Genomic DNA, 22,478 nt, shown 5'->3' with positions numbered 1-22,478 from the left:
ATCCAAACCCTAACCACTCGCTATGAGGAAATGTTTCTCCTCATGTCACCATTGCTTCTTTTGCCAATCACCTTAAATCTGCACCCTCTAGTTCTCGATCCTTCCACCAAGTTTATCCCCACTACCCTTCTTGAATAACGGTACCACATTCGCTGTCGTCCAGTCCTCTGGCGCCTCTCCTGTGGCCAGAAAGGATGTGAAAACTAGTGTCAGAGCCCTGGCAATCTCCTCCCTTGGGACACATCTCATCTGGGCCGGGGGATTTATCCACGTTTAGGTCCGCTAGAACCACTAATACCTCCTCCTTTTCAATGCTAATTTGTTCAAGTATATCACAGTCCCCCTCCCTGATTTCCACACCTACATCGTCCTTCTCCATAGTGAGCACAGATGAGATGTAATTATTTAAAATCCCATCTACATCCTTCAACTCCACACACAGGTTGCCACTTTGGTCCCATTGTGACAGGGCCAGAAAATATAGATCCTTTCTACCACATAAGCCCCTAGGCATGCCTCTCCCTATCTCTCTATCTACTCTCTCCAGACCCCTAATGATTTCTATCAAATCTCCCCTCAACCTTCTCTTTTCCAAGGTGAACAGTCCCAACTTCTCCAATCTATTCATATAACTGAAATTCCTCATCCCTGGAACCATTCTCGTGTATCTTTTCTGCACTCAAATGCCTTCACACCCTTCCCAAAGTTCAGCGTCCAAAGCTGGACATAATACTCCAGTTGAGTCTGAATCAGTGTTTTATACAAGTTTAACATAACTTCCTTAGTCTTGTACTCTATGCCCCTATTAATAAAGCTTAGGATACCGTGTGCTTTATTAACCAGTCCTGTCACCTTCAATGTTTTGTACATATGTACACCCAGGTCCCTCTGCTCCTGCAGCCCCTTTATACTTGGACCCTATATTTTACATTGCCTCCTTATTTTTCCTACCAAAATGAATCACTCCACACTCCTCTGTGTTGAAACTGAAATACCACTGAATCTCACAGGAGGCATTCCTAGGGGCTTATGTGGTAGAAAGGATCTATATTTAGGCCGGGATTTTCTGGCCCTGTCACGATGGGACCTGGTGTAGGGGATGTGGTGGGCCAGTCAAAAGTCCATTGACTTGGAACCCTGGATGTCAAGGGATTATAGATGATTGGGTAAGGAAAAAAAATGGAGGCTTATGGCGGACACAGAGGGCTGGAAACAGTTGAAGCCCTAAAGGAGTATATAAAGTTTAGGGGGGTGGTGGTACTTTAAATTAGGAGAGCTAAGAGGGGGCATAAAAAAACCCTGGTAGACAAGATAAAGGAAAATCCCAAGGCATTTTATAAATATATTAAGGGCAAGAGGTTAACCAGGGAAAGAGTAGGGCCCATTAGGGACCAAAGTAGCAACTTGTGTGTGGAACCAGAGGATGTAGGTGAGATTTGAAATGATTACATTTCATCTGTGCTCACTATGGAGAAGAATGATGTAGGTGTGGAAATCAGGGAGGGGGACTGAGATTTCCTTGAACAAATTAGCATTGAAAAGGAGGAGGTTTTAGCAGTTTTGGTGGGCTTAAACTGGATAAATCCCCAGGCCCAGAGGAGATGTACCCTAGGCTGCTGTGTGAGGCAAGGGAGGAGATTGCAGGGGCTCTGGCACTAATTTTCAAACCCTCTCTGGCCACAAGAGAGGTGCCAGAGGACTGGAGGACAGCGAATGTGGTACCGTTATTCAAAAAGGGTAGTAGGGATGAACCAGGGAACCACAGGCCAGTGAGTCTAACACCAGTGATAGGGAAACTATTAGAAAAAGTTGTGAGGGACAGGATTAATCTCCACTTGGAGAGTCAGGGACATTCAGCATGGTTTTGTCAGGGGGAGATCATGTCTAACAAATTTGATTGAATTTTTCAAGGAAGTGACTAGTTGTGTAGATAAGGGTAGTGTAGTTGATGTAGTCTACATGGACTCAGCAAACTTTTGACAAGGTCCCGCATGGGAGAATGGTCAAGAAAGTAAGAGCCCATAGGATCCAAGGCAATTTGGCAAATTGGATTCAAAATTGGCTTAGTGACAAAAGGCAGAGGGTGATGGTCGATGGTTGTTTTTGTCATTGAAGCCTGTGACGAGTGATGTATCGCAGGGATCAGTGCTGGGACCCTTGCTGTTTGTAGTGTACATTAATGCTTTAGAAGTGAATATAGGAGGTATGATCAGCAAGTTCGCAGATGACATGAAAATTGTTGGTGTCTTAAATAGTGAGGAGGAAACCCTTATACTACAGGACAATATAGATGGGCTGGTAGGATGGACAGGTCCGTGGCAAATGAAATTTAATCTTGAGAAGTGTGAGGGGGTGCATTTTGGGAGGACTAACACGGCAAGGGAATACACAATGAATAGTAGGACCCTAGGAAGTACAGAGAATCAGATGGACCTTGGTGTACATGTCCATAGATCCCTGAAGTCAGCAGCACAGTTATATAAGGTGGTTAAGAAGGCATATGGGATACTTGTCTTTATTAGCCGAGGCATAGAATATAAGAGCAGGGAGGTTATGTTGGATCTGTATAAGACGCTAGTTAGGCTGCAGCTGGAGTACTGTGTGCAGTTCGGGTCACCACACTATAGGAAGGATATGATTACATGGGAGATGGTACAGAGGAGATTCACCAGGATGTTGCCTGGGCTGGAGTGTTTCAGCTATGAAGAGAGACTGGATAGGCTGGGGTTGTTTTCTTTAGAGCAGAGAAGGCTGAGGAGGGACCTGATAGATGTATACAAAATTATGAGGGGCATAGATAGGGTAGATAGGAAGAAACTTTTCCCCTTAGTGGAGGTGTCAATAACCAGAGGGAATAGATTTAAGGTAAGGGGTTGGAGGTGGTTTAGAGGGGATGTGAGGAAAAACTTTTCACACAGAGGGTGGTTGGAATCTGGAACACACTGCTCGAGGGGGTGGTAGAGGTGGGAACCCTCATGGCATTTAAGAAGCATTTAGATGAGCACTTGAAATGCCATAACGTACAGGACTATGGGCCAAGTGCTGGAAAATAGGATTAGAATAGATAGGTGTTTGATGGCTAGCATGGACACGATGGGCTGAAGGGCCTGTTTTTGTGCTGTATAACTCTATGACTTTCGGCAGGACCAGAAGCCCCTAGCAGCGGGAGGGGGCAGGAAGACCCCGGCCATAATCTCTCCGAGGTTAGTGAATTGAATGTCAGGAAACAAAATTCTAATGCAGAAAGTAACGGGCTGAATCTTCAGAATCGAATTGTTCCCACCCTGGGGTACATGACATGTGATGTGTTAGTCTTCATTGTCCAAAGTTCTCTCAGAATCAATCCTGGGGAGATGGTGGTGTACTGGTAATGTCACTGGACTAGTAAGCCTAGAGGTCCTGGCTTATTCTCCAGTAACACAGGTTTAAATTCAATTGGTTAAAATCTGGAATGTAATGGTGACCATGAAACTAGGAGTGATTGTTGTCAAAACCCATCTGGCTCACTAATGCCCCTTTAGGGAAGGAAATCTAATATTGTTACCTTGTGTGGCCTACATGAGACTCCAGACCCACATCCATGTGGTTGACTCTTAACTGAAATGGCCCAGTTAGGCACGGGCCACAAATGCTGGCTTGTGCCAGTGACTCCCCCATCCCATGAAAGAGTAAAGAAAAATAGATTCCCAATGGCATTTGAGAAGAGTTCCTGTCAGAACCTTATGATGAGCTGCAAACCTGGGAGGTCAGAGTCAGGAACTTGGGATAAAGGAAGTAGATTTGGATTGGTAGCCAAATTTGTTAATTCACTGAATCTAAATTCCCTCAGCAGGAATTAGAGGGTTAGGATGGTAGATTTAGATAAGAAAAGACAGGAGGAGGTTTTTTTTTAATAATTCATTGGATATGGGCATCACTGGCTAGGCCATGTTTATTGCCCTTGTTCAGAGGGCATTGACGGTGGGCCTGGAGTCACGTGTAGGCCAGACCAGGTAAGGACAGCAGATTTTCCATCAGTGAACCAGATGGGTTTTTACAACAATCAGCCATGGTTTCATGATCATCTGACTTTTAATCAAATTTAAATTCCACCATCTGCCATGGCAGGATTTGAACCTAGGTCCCCGGAGCATTACCCTGGGGTTACTAATCCAGTGACAATACCACGACACCATCACCTCCCCCGTACCAGTAGGATTTGAACTCGTGTCCCTGAAACCTCTGGTGAGGTGTCACCAGAATGACCCCAAGGTTAAATTATGATGGGCTGTATAAAGTATGTTAGTAGTACTGGAATTTAGAAGGTTGTTGGGTGATCTAACAGAGGTATTTAAGATTACAGGATTATATAGGATATACAGCACAGAAACAGACCATTCAGCCCAACCAGTTCATGCTGGTATTAATGCTCCATTCAAGCCTCCTCCCGTCTTTTCTTATCTAAATCTACCATCCTAACCCTCTACTCCCTTCTCCCTCATATGTTTCCCCTTAAATGCATCGAAACTATTCAACCACTTCCTGTGGTAGCGAGTTCCACATTCTCACCACTCTCTGGGTGAAGAAGTTTCTCCTGAATTCCCGATTGGATTTCTTGGTGATGATCTTATATTGACGGTCTCTAGTTCTGCTCTTCCCCACAATAGGAAACATTCTCTCTGTATCCACTCGATCAAAACCTTTCAGAATTTTAAAGAACTCGATTAGGTCACCCCCTCAGTCACCTTTTTGCGAGAGAAAAGAGACCCAGCCTGTCAATCCTTTCCTGATATGTGGACTGTAATAAACTTGGCCTGCTGGACAGGTTTCTTGTTAGAAACAGTAAACTTTATTTACAGAGCTCCTGATGAAACTACACGCTTGTACCAAGACCAAGGCTAGAAAACCCTGCCCCTAAGATTACCCGCACTTCAGGTTGATTCGTCTGTAGAGTAACAGTATGAAAGGCTTTGCTTACAATTACTACCTGAGCCCACACATTTCTGGGATCATCCTTGTAAATCTTCCCTGCACCCTCTCCAATGCCGCTATATCCCTTTTATAATATGGTGACCAGAACTGTACACAGTGCTCCGGAGTGTGGTCTAACCAAGATTTGATACAGAGATAAATTGATAAAGAAAACTGATGGGGCAGATATAGCAGAATTAATTGCTAGGGAAGTTCTGAACAAGGGCACCTAGTCTTAACACTAGAGTCAGGTTAATTAGGGAGCGAAGTCAGGAAATGGTTGTGGGGATGTTACTAAACTTTTCACACATTTAATGGATACTGGAAGCTCTCACCTCCCTGAAGATTCCAGTTGGACATTTCAAGACGGGAATTGATTGCATTTTATTTCGTCATGGCAACACAATAAATGAGGGCGGCTCAGCTAGGATCTAATGGAAGGCAAGAGGGGCTGAATGGCCTCCCCCTGCTCCGAACTTTGAACACATCGGCAGGAAATGCCCCAGTAGGACACCGCATGGTTGTGAGCAACTTTTGTTTCTCATTTGTTCAGGCGCTGTGAAAAGAACGAGTCATTGTTTGGCCTCCTACCAGAGAACCAGATGGCAGAGTTGAATAATTTCCTTAACCTGAGCACCGTATGTATTCTCATTTCCTGACATCCAGCATTTTGTTTTTGCCTCTCACCATTAAATGGTATGTTAATTATATTGTTAGGTTAGACAGATGAAGGGCATTGTCTAGTTAAGTATTTTGAGCATATATAAATGGGGGACAGTTGGAACACTGGGCATGAGAGAAGAGCTATGAGACTGGACAAGTCAATAAACCCTGTCAATAAAGAAAAGCTCTGTGTCTTTGTTTGGACTTCAGCAACCGGTTTGGATTGGTTTAACACTCAGGATCTTGGCTAGTTTCCACAGTGAATGGGTGTCGTTGCAGTAGAGAATGGGAACCCAGTTATGAATGGGCATAGTTCCCATGGTGAGTAAGATTCGTTTCCATGGTGAATCAGATTCATTGCCATGGTGCTTTTCCGTTGTCACTGGGGCAATGAGTGAGGCAGTTTCTAAAATAGAAGAAGTTACTTCAACAGCAACAACAACTTATATTTATATAGCACCTTTAACTGAATACAACATCCCAAGATGCTTCACAGGAGCATTATAAAACAAAGTTTGACCCCAAGCCAAGAGGGGAGATATTAGGTCAGACGACCAATAGCTTGGTCAAAGAGGCAGGTTTCAAGGAGTGTCTTAAAGGGGGAAAGTGAGGTAGAGAGGGGCAGAGAAGTGTGGGGAGGGAATTCCAGAGCTTGGGGCCCAGGCAGCTGAAGACACGGCCACCAATGGTGGAGAGCTTCAAATCAGGGGATGCTCAAGAGGCCAGAATTAGAGGAGTACAGATATCTCGGAGGGTTGTGGGGCTGGAGGGGATTGCAGAGATAGGGAGAGGAGAGGCCGTGGAGGGATTTGAAAACAAGGATGAGAACTTTAAAATAATTTAAAGACATTGCTTGACCAGGAGCCAAAGTAGGTCAGCGAGAACAGGGGGTGATAGGAGAATGGGACTTGCTCCAAGTTAAGGCAGAGGCAGCAGAGTTTTGGATGAACTCAAGTTTATGGATGTTAGAACATGGGAGACCAGTCAGGAGTGTGTCGGAATAGCCGAGTCTCCAGGTAACGAAGGCAGGGATGAGGGCTTTACTCACGGATGCTTGTTTGTTTTGCTGGTGGAGTAGCGCAAAGGTGATATCTCTGTGTCCCTACTTCAGTACACAGGAGATCTAGAGAAGAATGTGGAGCAACTGAATGTGAATTTAGACAGCATCGTTTTACTGGACAGCGCTGGAAATAGTAGTCTGTTGGCGTTTGCCAACAGCGGGATTAGTGGTCTCAACTACAGCGAACTCATTCAGCAGGTACATGTTCTGTTAAGATATGATGCCTTTCCTGAGTGTTGCTAAAATGATAGAATGATATAGCACAGAAGGAGGCCAGTGAATCATTCGCAGAGCATTCTAGTTAGTCCCACTTCTCTGCAGCTCTGCAAATAATTATCCAATTCCCTTTTTGAAAGTCCCGATTGACCCTGCCCCCTCCACACTCAGGCAGTGCATTCCAGATCCTAATCTGTTGCTGCCTGAAAAGGTTTTTTCCCTCATGTCACCCATCTCAGTCTTGATGTTCCAGCTTCTGTATTTTAAACCATCTCCACCAAGCTTGTCCCACACCCACGCCGGGAATAGCGCAGCAAGACGCTTTTCAACCCATGCCCCCCCCCCCCCCACCCCCAGCACCTCCTGGGCAAGACTAAAGAGGTTAGAGCAGATAAGCAGCGGGTAAAAATATAGACAGCTCCTCTTAGAGCCCTCCCCCAGTTAATGGGAACCAATACTTTCGTCCGCAATGCACCTCTGGCTTGCTGAATAACTTTGTGTGCAGCTGATTAGCATTTTGACAGAGAGAGACAGGAGTGTGACGGAGACTTTGTGGAGGGGTGATTCCTTGATGATCTAGGATCCCCTGCAAGTTTCATTTAAAGGAACTTTCCTTGCCTATTTTTTTTGTTCTATATCCACATTTTCTCCTCTATTTTCACAGGTACAACAACCGATTCTGAACACAAGCCTTCTGGAGCTGGCCGACGCTCTGGGAAATCTGAGCTCCATAGAGGTTAGTGCAATCCTCCCCCTGCCACTCCCCATGTGCCCTGCCTCAGGCCAACACTTAGGGAGCCTGAGGGTGAAGATGCCGATCTCTTGGCTGATACTGTTTGTCCACTGATGATGGGTAGTTTGTGTTAAATTTGGAACGTGGATCCACCTGCAGTGTTGGAGCTGGTCGGGGCTAAAATTGTCCCCTTTGCCAATGGTCAGCAACCATTGTTAGTGTTGGCCAACTATTACAAATGGTGCCCAAGCGTAGCTAATGGTGGCCAACCATTAGCAGTTGCCAGCCTTTGTGAGTGGTGGCCAACTATTACTAATGGCGGCCAACCATTGTTAATGCTGGCCAACCATTACCAATGGTGTCAAATCATTACTAATAGTGGCTAACCATTGCTAATGGTGCCCAACCATTACTAGTGGGCCAACCTATCTTAGTGGTGTCCAACTATTACTAAAGGTGGCCGACCATTGACAGTGGTGGCCGACTATTGATAATGGTGGCTGACCATTGATAATGGTGGCCAACCATTACTAAAGGTGGCCAACTATTGCTAATTGTGGCCAATCATTGCTAATAGCAGCTGACCATTTTTAATGGTGGCCAATCATTGTTAATGGTGGCCAGCTATTACTAATGGTGCCCAACCATTGCTACTTGTCAGTAGTGGCAAATCATTGTTAACGATGGCCAATCATTACTTATGGTAACCGTCCTGATAACTAATTTGGCTCTTGTTTTTTTACCCACTACAGAAGGACTCTGAAATTAAAGTTGCTTTAAATCATCACGCTATGAAACTGCGAGAACTACAGAACCTGTCAGTGAGCAAGATGCAGCAGGATCTGGTGGGTGGTTAATACTTTGCTATGTGACAGGTGTCTTTAAGAGTGACTGCAGCAGTTAGTGCTTCTGCTGCCCCTGAGTTTGGTGCCATCAGCAGGTTATTATCTTGTCCCAATGAGCCTGTTCGTCACATTTCTGCTGGCATTGGTTCTGAATGGAAATACATCAAGGTTTCAGTTTGCACTGGTTAATGCCTCTGGGCTAATTTCAACAGGTGACTTTAAACAGATTTTAAACTGTTTCAAAGCTAATGCACAAATGAATCCAGTTTAGTGAATGAAACAAAAACAGAAAATGCTGGCAAAACTCAGCAGGTCTGACAGCATCTGTGGAGAGAAAGACAGAGTTAATGTTTCGAGCCCATATGACTCTTCTTCAGAGCTAAAGAGAAGTAAAAATGTGATGAAATTTATACTGTTTAAGCGGGGGTAGAGCAGGTGAAGCTGGATAGAGGGGCAGCGATAAGTGGAGGCAAAGGAGAGATTGACAAAGATGTCATGGACAAAAGCACAAAGGGGTGTTAGTGGTAGCGGCTTAGCGGATGTCTTTGGGTAGTGTGCCACCGAAATATTCTCCAAACCTCTTACGCTGTTGAGAAGCACAGCTCTCAAAACCAGCTGCAAAACTTCCCCTGTCACTGCTCTCTCTGCCATGTCCCTGTCTCTCTCCCTTTGCTCCACCGCCGTTTTTCTGCTCTTCCTCCTCTAATGCTTTCTTCATTTATATCCCCTCCCCTGCCCCACTCATTCTTTTTCATACTCTTCCTTTGTTTCTATTCTTCTCTATCCACTTTCTCTCTCTGCCCTTCCCTATAAGGTTTTAATCTTTCTTCGCTCCATTTTGCCTCAATATCTCTTGAGCGTCCCCCGATTTGAATCTCACCACCATTGGTGGCCGTGCCTTCAGCTGCCTGGGCCCCAAGCTCTGGAATTACCTCCCTACACCTCTACCCCCACCCCCACCCCCCTCTCTACCTCACTTTCCTCCTTTAAGACACTCCTTAAGTCCGACGTTTTTGACTAAGCTTTTGGTCATCTGCCCTAATACCCTCTTATGTTTCACATTTTGCTTTATAATGCTCCTGTGAAGCGCCTTGAGATGGTATATCCTGTCAAAGGTGCTATATGAATGTAAGTTGTTGCTGAGTTGAGAGCTACGCAACTGGTGGGCGATGTCGGGAGTATTTGGGTATGGGTTTGGAGAGTGGAGGCAGGAAGGTGTTGATGGTAAGGTGGGTGTGGATGTAATTAATGATGGTCATAACTATGTCCAAGGCCTCCGAGGTATTGAGGAGACTTGAGAGGCGATGTTGTGAGCTCCCCATGGGCCTTGGGAGGAGTTCTTATGGAGGGCACGGGAAACAAGCAACAGGAGGATGAGGGAAATTTAGTTAGAGATTGGCACCATTAAGCATGAGTGATCACTAAGGCCAGGACTTTCCATTCCCACCTGCGATGGAAATTTTGGTGGACCAGCTTAAGGTCCATTGAATTCAGGCGGGGATTTCCGGTCCCAGAGTGACCGGAAAACCCCGGCCTAAGGGAGGAAGTCTTGTCAAAGACCATCAAGGATGTCCCCACGGTATGTGCGAGGGTGAGAGGTGACTAGGGCTTCCCATGAAAGGAGAGTGGGAACAAGAGGGTGAGTTGCCCGAAAGGGGTAAGGTGCCTGGAGCCAGCTCGAGATGGGTTGATAGTGAAACTTGGCTGCACATTGACGAATCAAAAACAGGAAGTGCAGCATCTGTGGAGAGAAAGAAACAGAGTTTTGAGTTGAATATGACTTCTTCTGACCTCAAGGGAGGTAGAAATGTGACGGGTTTCATGTTGTTGAAAGGAGGGAGTGAGGAAGTAGAATAAAACAGAAGGTCTGGGATAGGGTAGAGGGCGGGAGAAACTAAATAACAAAGATACCATGGAACAAAAGGCAAAGGGAGTGGTAATGGTTGTAGTAAAGAAACAAAGCATTGGTCCAGAGTGAGTGTTAATGGCAGAATATTGAACAGTTCCCTGCTCATCTTCAAAGTGGTGGCCATAGGATCTTGAGAGGACAGTCTTAACGTTGTGAAAAGAAAAATGGGTGAAGGAGGACAGAGGGAGTTAGAGGAGCGAGGAGGTGATTAAGGAAGAGTGTGCAGGGGGCAGGCTGATGGACTGGTACTTGGGATCTGCATGGAGCCAACACAGGAACATCTTAGATTCCGTGAATCAGAGGCAGAATGTTAAGCATAATAAGGATGTGGAGTAACAAGTATTTTATACCAAATAATCTGGGGCCTCTTTACCTGAAGATCCTGCCCAGTCGTGTTAAAGGCTTGTTTCTTTTTCAGGCACAGCTCAATACAAGTTTCCACTATCTGGCATCACTTGCCCCCACAGTAGAGGTATGTTAATCTTTCCTGTATGCTCTCTAGGGGAAAGATCTTCAATCCATTCCCCTTTTTCTGCAATCCCATGCCCCCATTAACTGTTGGGTTGTAGGATCCGTGGACCACCATTCCCTTTCTGGCCACTGCTTTCCCATCCACACTCTAAAAACTTCTTGCGTCGAACTTTCCATGTGCCCCCTGCGAAACTTAGTCCACCAGTTAACTGCCAAGCTTCCCGAAGCGCCCTAAATCCACCTGGAGCTTGTCCTCATCTTAGGAACTTTGGAGCCTAGAAACAAGAGAAGGCCATTCAGCCCCTTGAGTCTGTCCCACCATTCACTGAGATCAGGGCTGGTCTGTGACTTGAGTCCATAAACCCACCATATCCCTTCATAGCTGTTGTTAATAGCAATTTATCAAGCTCTGTTTTAAAATGAGCAATAGATCCAGCATCAATTGCTGTTTGCAGAAGAGAGTCCCAAACTTCTATCACCCTTTGTGCGTTGATGTGTTTCCAAATTTCTCTCCTGAAAAGTCTGGCTCTAATGTTTAGACTCTGCCCCCAGTCCTGGACTCTCCAGCCAGTGGATATAGTTTCTCTCTATCGATCCTATCTGGTCCCCTTAATATCTTGAAAACTTCGATCAAATCACCCCTGAACCATTTCAATTCCAGGGAATATAACCCTAGTTTGTGTAATCTCTCCTCGTAACATAATCCTTGGAGTCCAGATAACATTGCAGTAAACCTACACTGCACTCTCTCCAAAGTCAGTATATCCTTCCCAACGTGTAGTGCCCAGACCTGCTCCCAATCATCCAGATGTTCCCATTCTCCACCATGTTAACCACCCCTGCCATTTCAGTGTCATCTTGAGTAGGTGATTTTGTTGTGCAATGGGTAGCATTCCTGCCTCTGGGATCAGAAGCTCTGGGTTTGTAGTCCTACTCCAGGACTTGATGGCCAAGGAAGGCGTGTTTGTAATGTGGCCAAATCAACCTGAAAATCCTTCCAACACATGCCAAAGGCAGATGGGAAGAGTGGGAGAGATTCTTGGTCAGCTATGTGATGGATAGAATGTTGGAGCCTCCACCAAGACTATCCATAGCTCCAGACTACAACATGTGTGTAAAAGTGTGTGTGTGTGTGTGTGTGTGTGTTGCCATAGCAACTTGGACTCCCTGAGTGAGCTTTGACATATCAGTACCTGCTTCCAAATAGTGTGTGGGAGACATTGAAGATTACCACTCCAAACACCAGAACCCTGTTGGCTTTGAGCGTCACACCTCCAGCGAGAATGCTATTCTCACCCCTATGGCCCAGTCACAAATTCTGTCGTTCTGATACCCTGCCTCATCATTTTCCGAATGAGGTTCCTTTCTAAGGAGGTATCGTACCAAAAGCCTTGTATGTGAGTCACAGCCGAATTCTCATCGGAATCCACAGTGTTCTGTTACTCGATCAAAAAAATCTCCAGGGAACTCTTTCAGCACCGAACCCCTTTCTGAGCTCCATCCTGACTCTTCTGAATCAGTCAGTGCTTCCTTATGGATTCCCTGAATTCGAGAAATTCCTCTGTGACAAGTTGAGCCAACTGGCCTGTCTCTGAGTCTGGTTCCTGGGGAGGCAGTGCTGTAGTGGCAATGTCAGTGGACTAGTAATCCAGAGGCCCAGGCTAATGCTGTGGGGGCATGGGTTTAAATCCCACCATGGCAGCTGGCAGAATTTAAATTCAATTAATAAATCTGGAGTATAAAGACCATAAGACATAGGAGCAGAAATTAGGCCATTCAGCCCGTTGAGTCTGCTCCACCATTCAATCATGGCTGATAGGTTTCTCAACCCCATTCTCCCGCCTTCTTCCCGTAACCTTTGATCCCCTTACCAATCAAGAACCTATCTATCTCGCTCTTAAATACACTCAATGACCTGGCCTCCACAGCCTTCTGTGGCAATGAATTCCATTCACCACTCTCTGGCTAAAGAAGTTTCTCCTCATCTCTGTTCTAAAAGGACTTCCCTTTACTCTGAGGCTGTGCCCTCGGGTCCTAGTCTCTCCTACTAATGGAAACATCTTCCCCACGTCCGCTCTATCCAGGCCTTTCAGTATTCTGTAAGTTTCAATCAGATCCCCCCTCATTCTTCTAAACTCCATCGAGTATAGACCCAGAGTCCTCAAACGTTCCTCATATGTTAAGCCTTTCATTCCTGGGATCATTCTCGTGAACCTCCTCTGGACCCTCTCCAGGGCCAGCACATCCTTCCTGAGATACGGGGCCCAAAATTGCTCACGATATTCTAAATGTGGTCTGACCAGAGCCTTATAAAGCCTCAGCAGCACATCCCTGCTTTTATATTCTAGTCCTCTCGAAATAAATGCCAATAAAGCTACTCTTGCAATGGTGACTATGACAACTGTTAACAATCGTTGTAAAAACCCATCTGGTTCACTAATGCCCTTTCGAGAAGGAAATCTGCCAACCTTACCTGATGTGGCCTACATGTGACTCCAGACCCACAGCAATGTGATTGACTCTTACCTGCCCCCTGAAATGGCTGAGCAAGTCACTCAGTTCAAGGGATGGGAAACAAATGCTGGCCTTGCCACATCCCAATAAAGAGAAAGAAAGTATATTTTGTGTAAATCTGGAACATTACTTCAACCTAAATTTAAGGTGGGAGTCCCACGTTCAGTTGAGTGAAGGACAGAGTTTAGAATGTTGTACAGAAGGTGACTAGGTAAACTGGTTATTTGGGATAAACCTTTTTAAATGATGGAAGCTGTGATGAGGTTGCTGTAGGCTGTATAATCAGGCGACACAGGTAAGCAACAGTCTTATTACTTTATGTGCCTCTTATTTTTCAGAATGAAATTCAGAACACCATCCAGTTCATTAAGGCAGCTCAGAACAGGGTTCGGTCCACTACCCTCATGGTTGTGAGAAATGTGAGTTGTGATATTACATCCAAATAAATAGATTGGGAAACAGAGGCTGCAATGGAGAGATTCTGAGAAATAGGTAGTGGGCAGAATACAAAGAGAGATATAGACAGGACATCAGAGGGAGGGAGAGAAGGTGGATGGACAGACAGTAACAGACAGAGAATGTGATTGCAGCCAGACCTGACAATACTACGGCTTAGGCTGACAAGTAGCGAGTGACATTTGCGCCACACAAGTGCCAGGCAATGACCATCTCCAGCAAGAGAGAATCTAACCATCTCCCCTTGACATTCAATGGCATTAGCATCACTGAGACCCCACTATCAACATTCTGGGGGTTACCATTGACCAGTCACATCAATACTGTGGCTACAAGAGCAGGTCAAAGACTAGGAACCCTGCGGTGAGTAACTCACCTGCTGACTCCCCAAAGCCTGTCCACCATCTACAAGGCACAAGTCAGGAGTGTGTTGGAATACTCCCCACTTGCCTGGATGAATGCAGCTCCAACAACACTCAAGAAGCTCAACACCATCCAGGACAAAGTAGACCACTGATTGGCAACCCTTCCACAAACATTCACTCCCTCCACCACTAACGCACAGTAGCAGCAGTGTGTGTACCATCTACAAGATGCATGGCAGGAACTCACCAAGGCTCCTTAGATAGTGACTTCCAACCCTTCGACCTTTACCATCTAGAAGGACAAGGGCAGTAGATACATAAGAACACCACCACCTGGAAGTTCCCCTCCAAGTCACTCACCATCCTGACTTGGAAATATATCACCATTCCTTCACTGTCGCTGAGTCAAAATCCCAGAATCCCTACCAGCACTGTGGGTGTACCTACCCCACAGGGACTGCAGCGGTTCAAGAGGGCAGCTCACCACCAGCTTCTCAAGGGCAATTAGGGATGAGCAATAAATGCTGGCCCAGCCAGCGACACCCAAATCCCATGAACAAATTTAAAAAAGACTGGCAGGAGGAGAGACAAAATGACACTGAGTAAGAAGGGAAATCCGAGGAGCAAAGGAGGGGAGAGAGATGGGCAAATGAGGAATTAAGGAAAGGGGTAAAGGGAGGAGTTAAGGCAGCAGGTTGGATTTAGAGATTGTCTGTCGCTGTAATGTTAATATACTTGTTATAAACAGGGGACCTGTTCTTTCAGGTTAGCCAGTGTCTGATCACTAAGGAACTTGGATATTTTGGCCAGTACCTAGACTGGGTGCAGAAAACAGTGAGTATTGTAACACCATGCTGAGTGCGATGTACAATAAAACACAAAAAACACAAGCCGAGACACACTAACCTCTAACTCTGACATCTTGTGATCTCATGCGCTTGCCCTTCCAGGGACAGTTGTGCCTTCAGCTGTCTAGGCCGCACACTCTGGAATCACCATAGCACCATTCCAGAGCAGCATGACCGTCAATGGTTAAGCGAGCAGGTGCCTGGTGGGTAAAGCCATCAGGACCAGCGGGACAGGGAGTGGGTGGGACAGGGATTCCCTAACAGGGTCAATGGGACAGGGAGTCCCACACAGGGTCAGTGGGACAGGGATTGGGTGGGACAGGGAGACCCACACAGGGTCAGTGGGAAAGGGTGTGGACAGGACAGGGAGTGGATGGGACAGGGAGTCCCACACAGGGTCCATGGGACAGGGAGTGGATGGGACAGGGAGTCCCACACAGGATCAGTGGGACAGGGAGTCCCACACAGGGTCAGTGGGACAGGGAGTCCCACACAGGATCAGTGGGACAGGGAGTCCCACACAGGGTCAGTGTGACAGGGAGTCCCACACAGGGTCAATGGGACAGGGAGTCCCACACAGGGTCAGTGGGACAGGGAGTCCCACACAGGATCAGTGGGTAGAAATGGAGTCCCGCACAGGGTCAGTAGGACAGGGAATCCCACACAGGGTCAGTGGGTGGGACAGGGAGTCCCACACAGGGTCAGTGGGACAGGGCGTCCCACACAGGGTCTGTGGGACAGAGTGACCCACACAGGGTGACTGGGACAGGGTGTGGACAGGACATGGAGTGGGTGGGACAGGGAGTTCCATACAGGGTCCATGGGACAGTGAGAGGGTGGGACAGGGAGACCCACACAGGGTCAGAGGGTCAGGGAGTCCCACACAGGGTCAGTGGGACAGGGAGTCCCACACAGGGTCAGTGGGACAGGGAGTCCCACAAAGGGACAGTGGGACAGGGAGTGGGTGGGACAGGGAGACCCACACAGGGTCAGTGGGACAGGGAGTGGGTGGGACAGGGAGACCCACACAGGGTCAGTGGGAAAGGGTGTGGACAGGACAGGGAGTGGATGGGACAGGGAGTCCCACACAGGGTCCATGGGACAGGGAGTGGGTGGGACAGGGAGACCCACACTGGGTCAGTGGGACAGGGAGTGGGTGGGACAGGGAGACCCACACAGGGTCAGTGGGACAGGGAGTGGGTGGGACAGGGAGTCCCACACAGGGTCAGTGGGACAGGGAGTGGGTGGGACAGGGAGTCCCACACAGGGTCAGTGGGACAGGGAGTCCCACACAGGGTCAGTGGGACAGGGAGTCCCACACAGAATCAGTGGGACAGGGAACCCCTCACAGGGTCAATGGGACAGGGAGTCCCACACAGGGTCAGTGGGTCAGGGAGTCCCACACAGGGTCAATGGGACAGGGAGTCCCACACAGGGTCAGTGGGTCAGGGAGTCCCACACAGGGTCATTGGGACAGGGAGTGGGTGGGACAGGGAGTCCCACACAGGGTCCATGGGACAGGGAGTGGGTGGGACAGGGAGACCCACACAATGTCAGTGGGACAGGGAGTCCCACACAGGGTCAGTGGGTCAGGGAGTCCCACACAGGATCAGTGGGACAGGGAGTCCCACACAGGGGCAGTGTGACAGGGAGTCCCACACAGGGTCAATGGGACAGGGAGTCCCACACAGGGTCAGTGGGACAGGGAGTGGGTGGGACAGGGAGTCCCACACAGGGTCAGTGGGACAGGGAGTCCCACACAGGATCAGTGGGACAGGGAGTCCCACACAGGGTCAGTGTAACAGGGAGTCCCACACAGAGTCAGTGGGTCATGGAGTCCCACACAGGGTCAGTGGGACAGGGAGTCCCACACAGGGTCAGTGGGACAGGGAGTCACACACAGGGTCAGTGGGACAGGGAGTGGGTGGGACAGGGAGTCCCACACAGGGTCAGTGGGACAGGGAGTGGGTGGGACAGGGAGTCCCACACAGGGTCAGTGGGACGGAGTGGGTGGGACAGGGAGTCCCACACAGGGTCAGTGGGACAGGGAGTCCCACACAGGGTCAGTGGGACAGGGAGTCCCACACAGAATCAGTGGGACAGGGAACCCCTCACAGGGTCAGTGGGACAGGGAGTCCCACACAGGGTCAGTGGGACAGGGAGTCCCACACAGAATCAGTGGGACAGGGAACCCCTCCCAGGGTCAATGGGACAGGGAGTCCCACACAGGGTCAGTGGGTCAGGGAGTCCCACACAGGGTCAATGGGACAGGGAGTCCCACACAGGGTCCATGGGACAGGGAGTCCCACACAGGGTCAGTGGGACAGGGAGTGGGTGGGACAGGGAATCCCACACAGGGTCCATGGGACAGGGAGTCACACACAGGGTCAGTGGGACAGGGAGTCCCACACAGGGTCAGTGGGTCATGGAGTCCCACACAGGGTCAGTGGGACAGGGAGTCACACACAGGGTCAGTGGGTCATGGAGTCCCACACAGGGTCAGTGGGGCAGGGAGTCACACACAGGGTCAGTGGGTCATGGAGTCCCACACAGGGTCAGTGGGACAGGGAGTGGGTGGGACAGGGAGTCCCACACAGGGTCAGTGGGACAGGGAGTGGGTGGGACAGGGAGTCCCACACAGGGTCAGTGGGTCAGGGAGTCCCACACAGGGTCAGTGGGACAGGGAGTGGGTGGGACAGGGAGTCCCACACAGGGTCAGTGGGACAGGGAGTCCCACACAGGGTCAGTGGTTCAGGGAGTCCCACACAGGGTCAGTGGGTCAGGGAGTCCCACACAGGGTCAATGGGACAGGGAGTCCCACACAGGGTCAATGGGACAGGGAGTCACACACAGGGTCAGTGGAACAGGGAGTCCAACACAGGGTCAGTGGGTGGGATAGGGAGTCCCACACAGGGTCAGTGGGACAGGGAGTCCCACACAGGGTCAGTGGGACAGGGAGTCCCACATAGGGTCAGTGGGTGGGACAGGGAGTCCCACACAGGGTCAGTGGGTCAGGGAGTCCCACACAGGGTCCATGGGACAGGGAGTCCCACACAGGGTCAGTGGGACAGGGAGTCCCACACAGGGTCAGTGGGACAGGGAGTCCCACACAGAATCAGTGGGACAGGGAACCCCTCCCAGGGTCAATGGGACAGGGAGTCCCACACAGGGTCAGTGGGTCAGGGAGTCCCACACAGGGTCAATGGGACAGGGAGTCCCACACAGGGTCAATGGGACAGGGAGTCCCACACAGGGTCAGTAGGTCATGGAGTCCCACACGGGGTCAGTGGGACAGGGAGTGGGTGGGACAGGGAGTCCCACACAGGGTCCATGGGACAGGGAGTGGGTGGGACAGGGAGACCCACACAATGTCAGTGGGACAGGGAGTCCCACACAGGGTCAGTGGGACAGGGAGTCCCACACAGGGTCAGTGGGACAGGGAGTCACACACAGGGTCAGTGGGACAGGGAGTGGGTGGGACAGGGAGTCCCACACAGGGTCAGTGGGACAGGGAGTGGGTGGGACAGGGAGTCCCACACAGGGTCAGTGGGACGGAGTGGGTGGGACAGGGAGTCCCACACAGGGTCAGTGGGACAGGGAGTCCCACACAGGGTCAGTGGGACAGGGAGTCCCACACAGAATCAGTGGGACAGGGAACCCCTCACAGGGTCAGTGGGACAGGGAGTCCCACACAGGGTCAGTGGGACAGGGAGTCCCACACAGAATCAGTGGGACAGGGAACCCCTCCCAGGGTCAATGGGACAGGGAGTCCCACACAGGGTCAGTGGGTCAGGGAGTCCCACACAGGGTCAATGGGACAGGGAGTCCCACACAGGGTCAGTGGGTCAGGGAGTCCCACACAGGGTCATTGGGTCAGGGAGTCCCACACAGGGTCAGTGGGACAGGGAGTCCCACACAGGGTCAGTGGGACAGGGTGTGGATAGGACAGGGAGTGGGTGGGACAGGGAATCCCACACAGGGTCCATGGGACAGGGAGTCCCACACAGGGTCAGTGGGACAGGGAGTGGGTGGGACAGGGAATCCCACACAGGGTCAGTGGGACAGGGAGTGGGTGGGACAGGGAGTCCCACACAGGGTCAGTGGGTCAGGGAGTCCCACACAGGGTCAGTGGGACAGGGAGTGGGTGGGACAGGGAGTCCCACACAGGGTCAGTGGGACAGGGAGTCCCACACAGGGTCAGTGGTTCAGGGAGTCCCACACAGGGTCAGTGGGTCAGGGAGTCCCACACAGGGTCAATGGGACAGGGAGTCCCACACAGGGTCAATGGGACAGGGAGTCACACACAGGGTCAGTGGAACAGGGAGTCCAACACAGGGTCAGTGGGTGGGATAGGGAGTCCCACACAGGGTCAGTGGGACAGGGAGTCCCACACAGGGTCAGTGGGACAGGGAGTCCCACATAGGGTCAGTGGGTGGGACAGGGAGTCCCACACAGGGTCAGTGGGTCAGGGAGTCCCACACAGGGTCCATGGGACAGGGAGTCCCACACAGGGTCAGTGGGACAGGGAGTCCCACACAGGGTCAGTGGGACAGGGAGTCCCACACAGAATCAGTGGGACAGGGAACCCCTCCCAGGGTCAATGGGACAGGGAGTCCCACACAGGGTCAGTGGGTCAGGGAGTCCCACACAGGGTCAATGGGACAGGGAGTCCCACACAGGGTCAGTGGGTCAGGGAGTCCCACACAGGGTCATTGGGTCAGGGAGTCCCACACAGGGTCAGTGGGACAGGGAGTCCCACACAGGGTCAGTGGGACAGGGTGTGGATAGGACAGGGAGTGGGTGGGACAGGGAATCCCACACAGGGTCCATGGGACAGGGAGTCCCACACAGGGTCAGTGGGACAGGGAGTGGGTGGGACAGGGAATCCCACACAGGGTCCATGGGACAGGGAGTCCCACACAGGGTCAGTGGGACAGGGAGTCCCACACAGGGTCAGTGGGTCATGGAGTCCCACACAGGGTCAGTGGGACAGGGAGTCACACACAGGGTCAGTGGGTCATGGAGTCCCACACAGGGTCAGTGGGGCAGGGAGTCACACACAGGGTCAGTGGGTAATGGAGTCCCACACAGGGTCAGTGGGACAGGGAGTGGGTGGGACAGGGAGTCCCACACAGGGTCAGTGGGACAGGGAGTGGGTGGGACAGGGAGTCCCACACAGGGTCAGTGGGTCAGGGAGTCCCACACAGGGTCAGTGGGACAGGGAGTGGGTGGGACAGGGAGTCCCACACAGGGTCAGTGGGAAAGGGAGTCCCACACAGGGTCAGTGGTTCAGGGAGTCCAACACAGGGTCAGTGGGTCAGGGAGTCCCACACAGGGTCAATGGGACAGGGAGTCCCACACAGGGTCAATGGGACAGGGAGTCACACACAGGGTCAGTGGAACAGGGAGTCCAACACAGGGTCAGTGGGTGGGATAGGGAGTCCCACACAGGGTCAGTGGGACAGGGAGTCCCACACAGGGTCAGTGGGTGGGACAGGGAGTCCCACACAGGGTCAGTGGGTCAGGGAGTCCCACACAGGGTCCATGGGACAGGGAGTCCCACACAGGGTCAGTGGGACAGGGAGTCCCACACAGGGTCAAGGGGACAGGGAGTCCCACACAGGGTCAGTGGGACAGGGAGTGGGTGGGACAGGGAGTCCCACACAGGGTCAGTGGGACAGGGAGTGGGTGGGACAGGGAGACCCACACAGGGTCAATGGGACAGGGAGTGGGTGGGACAGGGAGTCCCACACAGGGTCAATGGGACAGGGAGTCCCACACAGGGTCAGTGGGACAGGGAGTGGGTGGGACAGGGAGTCCCACACAGGATCAGTGGGACAGGGAGTCACACACAGGGTCAGTGGGTCATGGAGTCCCACACAGGGTCAGTGGGACAGGGAGTGGGTGGGACAGGGAGTCCCACACAGGGTCAGTGGGACAGGGAGTGGGTGGGACAGGGAGTCCCCCACAGGGTCAGTGGGACAGGGAGTCCCACACAGGGTCAATGGGACAGGGAGTCCCACACAGGGTCAGTGGGACAGGGAGTCCCCCACAGGGTCAGTGGGACAGGGAGTCCCACACAGGGTCAGTGGGACAGGGAGCGGGTGGGACAGGGAGTCCCACACAGGATCAGTGGGACAGGGAGTCATACACAGGGTCAGTGTGACAGGGAGTCCCACACAGGATCAGTGGGACAGGGAGTCCCACACAGGGTCAGAGGGTCAGGGAGTCCCACACAGGGTCAGTGGGACCGGGAGTGGATGGGACAGGGAGTCCCACACAGGGTCAGTGGGACAGGGAGTCCCACACAGGGTCAGTAGGTCATGGAGCCCCACACAGGGTCAGTGGGACAGGGAGTCCCACACAGGGTCCAATGGACAGGGAGTGGGTGGGACAGGGAGACCCACACAATGTTAGTGGGACAGGGAGTCCCACACAGGGTCAGTGGGACAGGGAGTCCCACACAGGGTCAGTAGGTCATGGAGTCCCACACAGGGTTAGTGGGACAGGGAGTCCCACACAGATTCAGTGGGACCAGGAACCCCACACAGGGTCAATGGGACAGGGAGTCCCACACAGGGTCAGTGGGACAGGGAGTCCCACACAGGGTCAGTGGGACAGGGAGTCCCACACAGGGTTAGTGGGACAGGGAGCCCCACACAGGGTCAATGGGACAGGGTGTGGACAGGACAGGGAGTAGGTGGGACAGGGAGTCCCACACAGGGTCCATGGGACGGGGAGGGCCACACAGGGTTAGTGGGACAGGGAACCCTACACAGGGTCAGTGGGTCAGGGAGTCCCACACGGGGTCAGTGGGTCAGGGAGTCCCACATAGGGTCAGTGGGACAGGGAGACCCACAGGGTCACTGGGACAGGGAGACCCACACAGGGTCAGTGGGTGGGACAGGGAGTCCCACACAGGGTCAATGGGACAGGGAGTCCCACACAGGGTCAGTGGGTGGGACAGGGAGTCCCACACAGGTTCAGTGGGACAGGGAGTCCCACACAGGGTCAGTGGGACAGGGCCCCCCACACAGGGTCCGTGGGACAGAGTGACCCACACAGGCTGATTGGGACAGGGTGTGGACAGGACATGGAGTGGGTGGGACAGGGAGTCCCACAGAGGGTCAGTGGGTCAGGGAGTCCCACACAGGGTCAGTGGGACAGTGAGTGGGTGGGACAGGGAGACCCACACAGGGTCAGTGGGACAGTGAGTCCCACACAGGGTCAGTGGGTCAGGGAGTCCCACACAGGGTCAGTGGGACAGTGAGTGGGTGGGACAGGGAGACCCACGGTCAGTGGGACAGGGAGTCCCACACAGGGTCAGTGGGACAGGGAATGGGTGGGACAGGGAGTCCCACACAGAGTCAGTGTGACAGGGAGTCCCACACAGGGTCAATGGGACAGGGAGTCCCACAAAGGGTCAGAGGGTCATGGAGTCCCACACA

General features: G+C 51.3%; 1 protein-coding gene across 2 annotated transcripts in view; it reads left to right on the top strand.

Annotated features, from left to right (window-relative positions):
* The window catches only part of LOC121289557 (prominin-2-like), an 80,583-nt gene that overhangs the window by 32,195 nt on the left and 25,910 nt on the right, over window positions 1–22,478 (top strand). Inside the window, exons 15-21 of one of the 2 annotated variants that reach the window (XM_041209075.1) lie at window positions 5,504–5,588; window positions 6,725–6,871; window positions 7,554–7,625; window positions 8,378–8,467; window positions 10,795–10,848; window positions 13,700–13,780; window positions 14,948–15,016. In XM_041209075.1, coding sequence (XP_041065009.1) covers window positions 5,504–5,588; window positions 6,725–6,871; window positions 7,554–7,625; window positions 8,378–8,467; window positions 10,795–10,848; window positions 13,700–13,780; window positions 14,948–15,016 — 598 coding nt within the window. Of the gene's footprint in view, window positions 1–5,503; window positions 5,589–6,724; window positions 6,872–7,553; window positions 7,626–8,374; window positions 8,468–10,794; window positions 10,849–13,699; window positions 13,781–14,947; window positions 15,017–22,478 lie in introns of both variants that reach the window. The other variant, XM_041209074.1, reaches the window with a different exon arrangement.

This window comes from Carcharodon carcharias, chromosome 17 (genome assembly GCF_017639515.1).
Source record: "Carcharodon carcharias isolate sCarCar2 chromosome 17, sCarCar2.pri, whole genome shotgun sequence".
Taxonomy (NCBI): Eukaryota; Metazoa; Chordata; class Chondrichthyes; order Lamniformes; family Lamnidae; genus Carcharodon; species Carcharodon carcharias.
The sequence above is the reverse complement of the archived record's forward strand: the minus strand, read 5'-3'. Positions and strand labels throughout refer to the sequence as shown.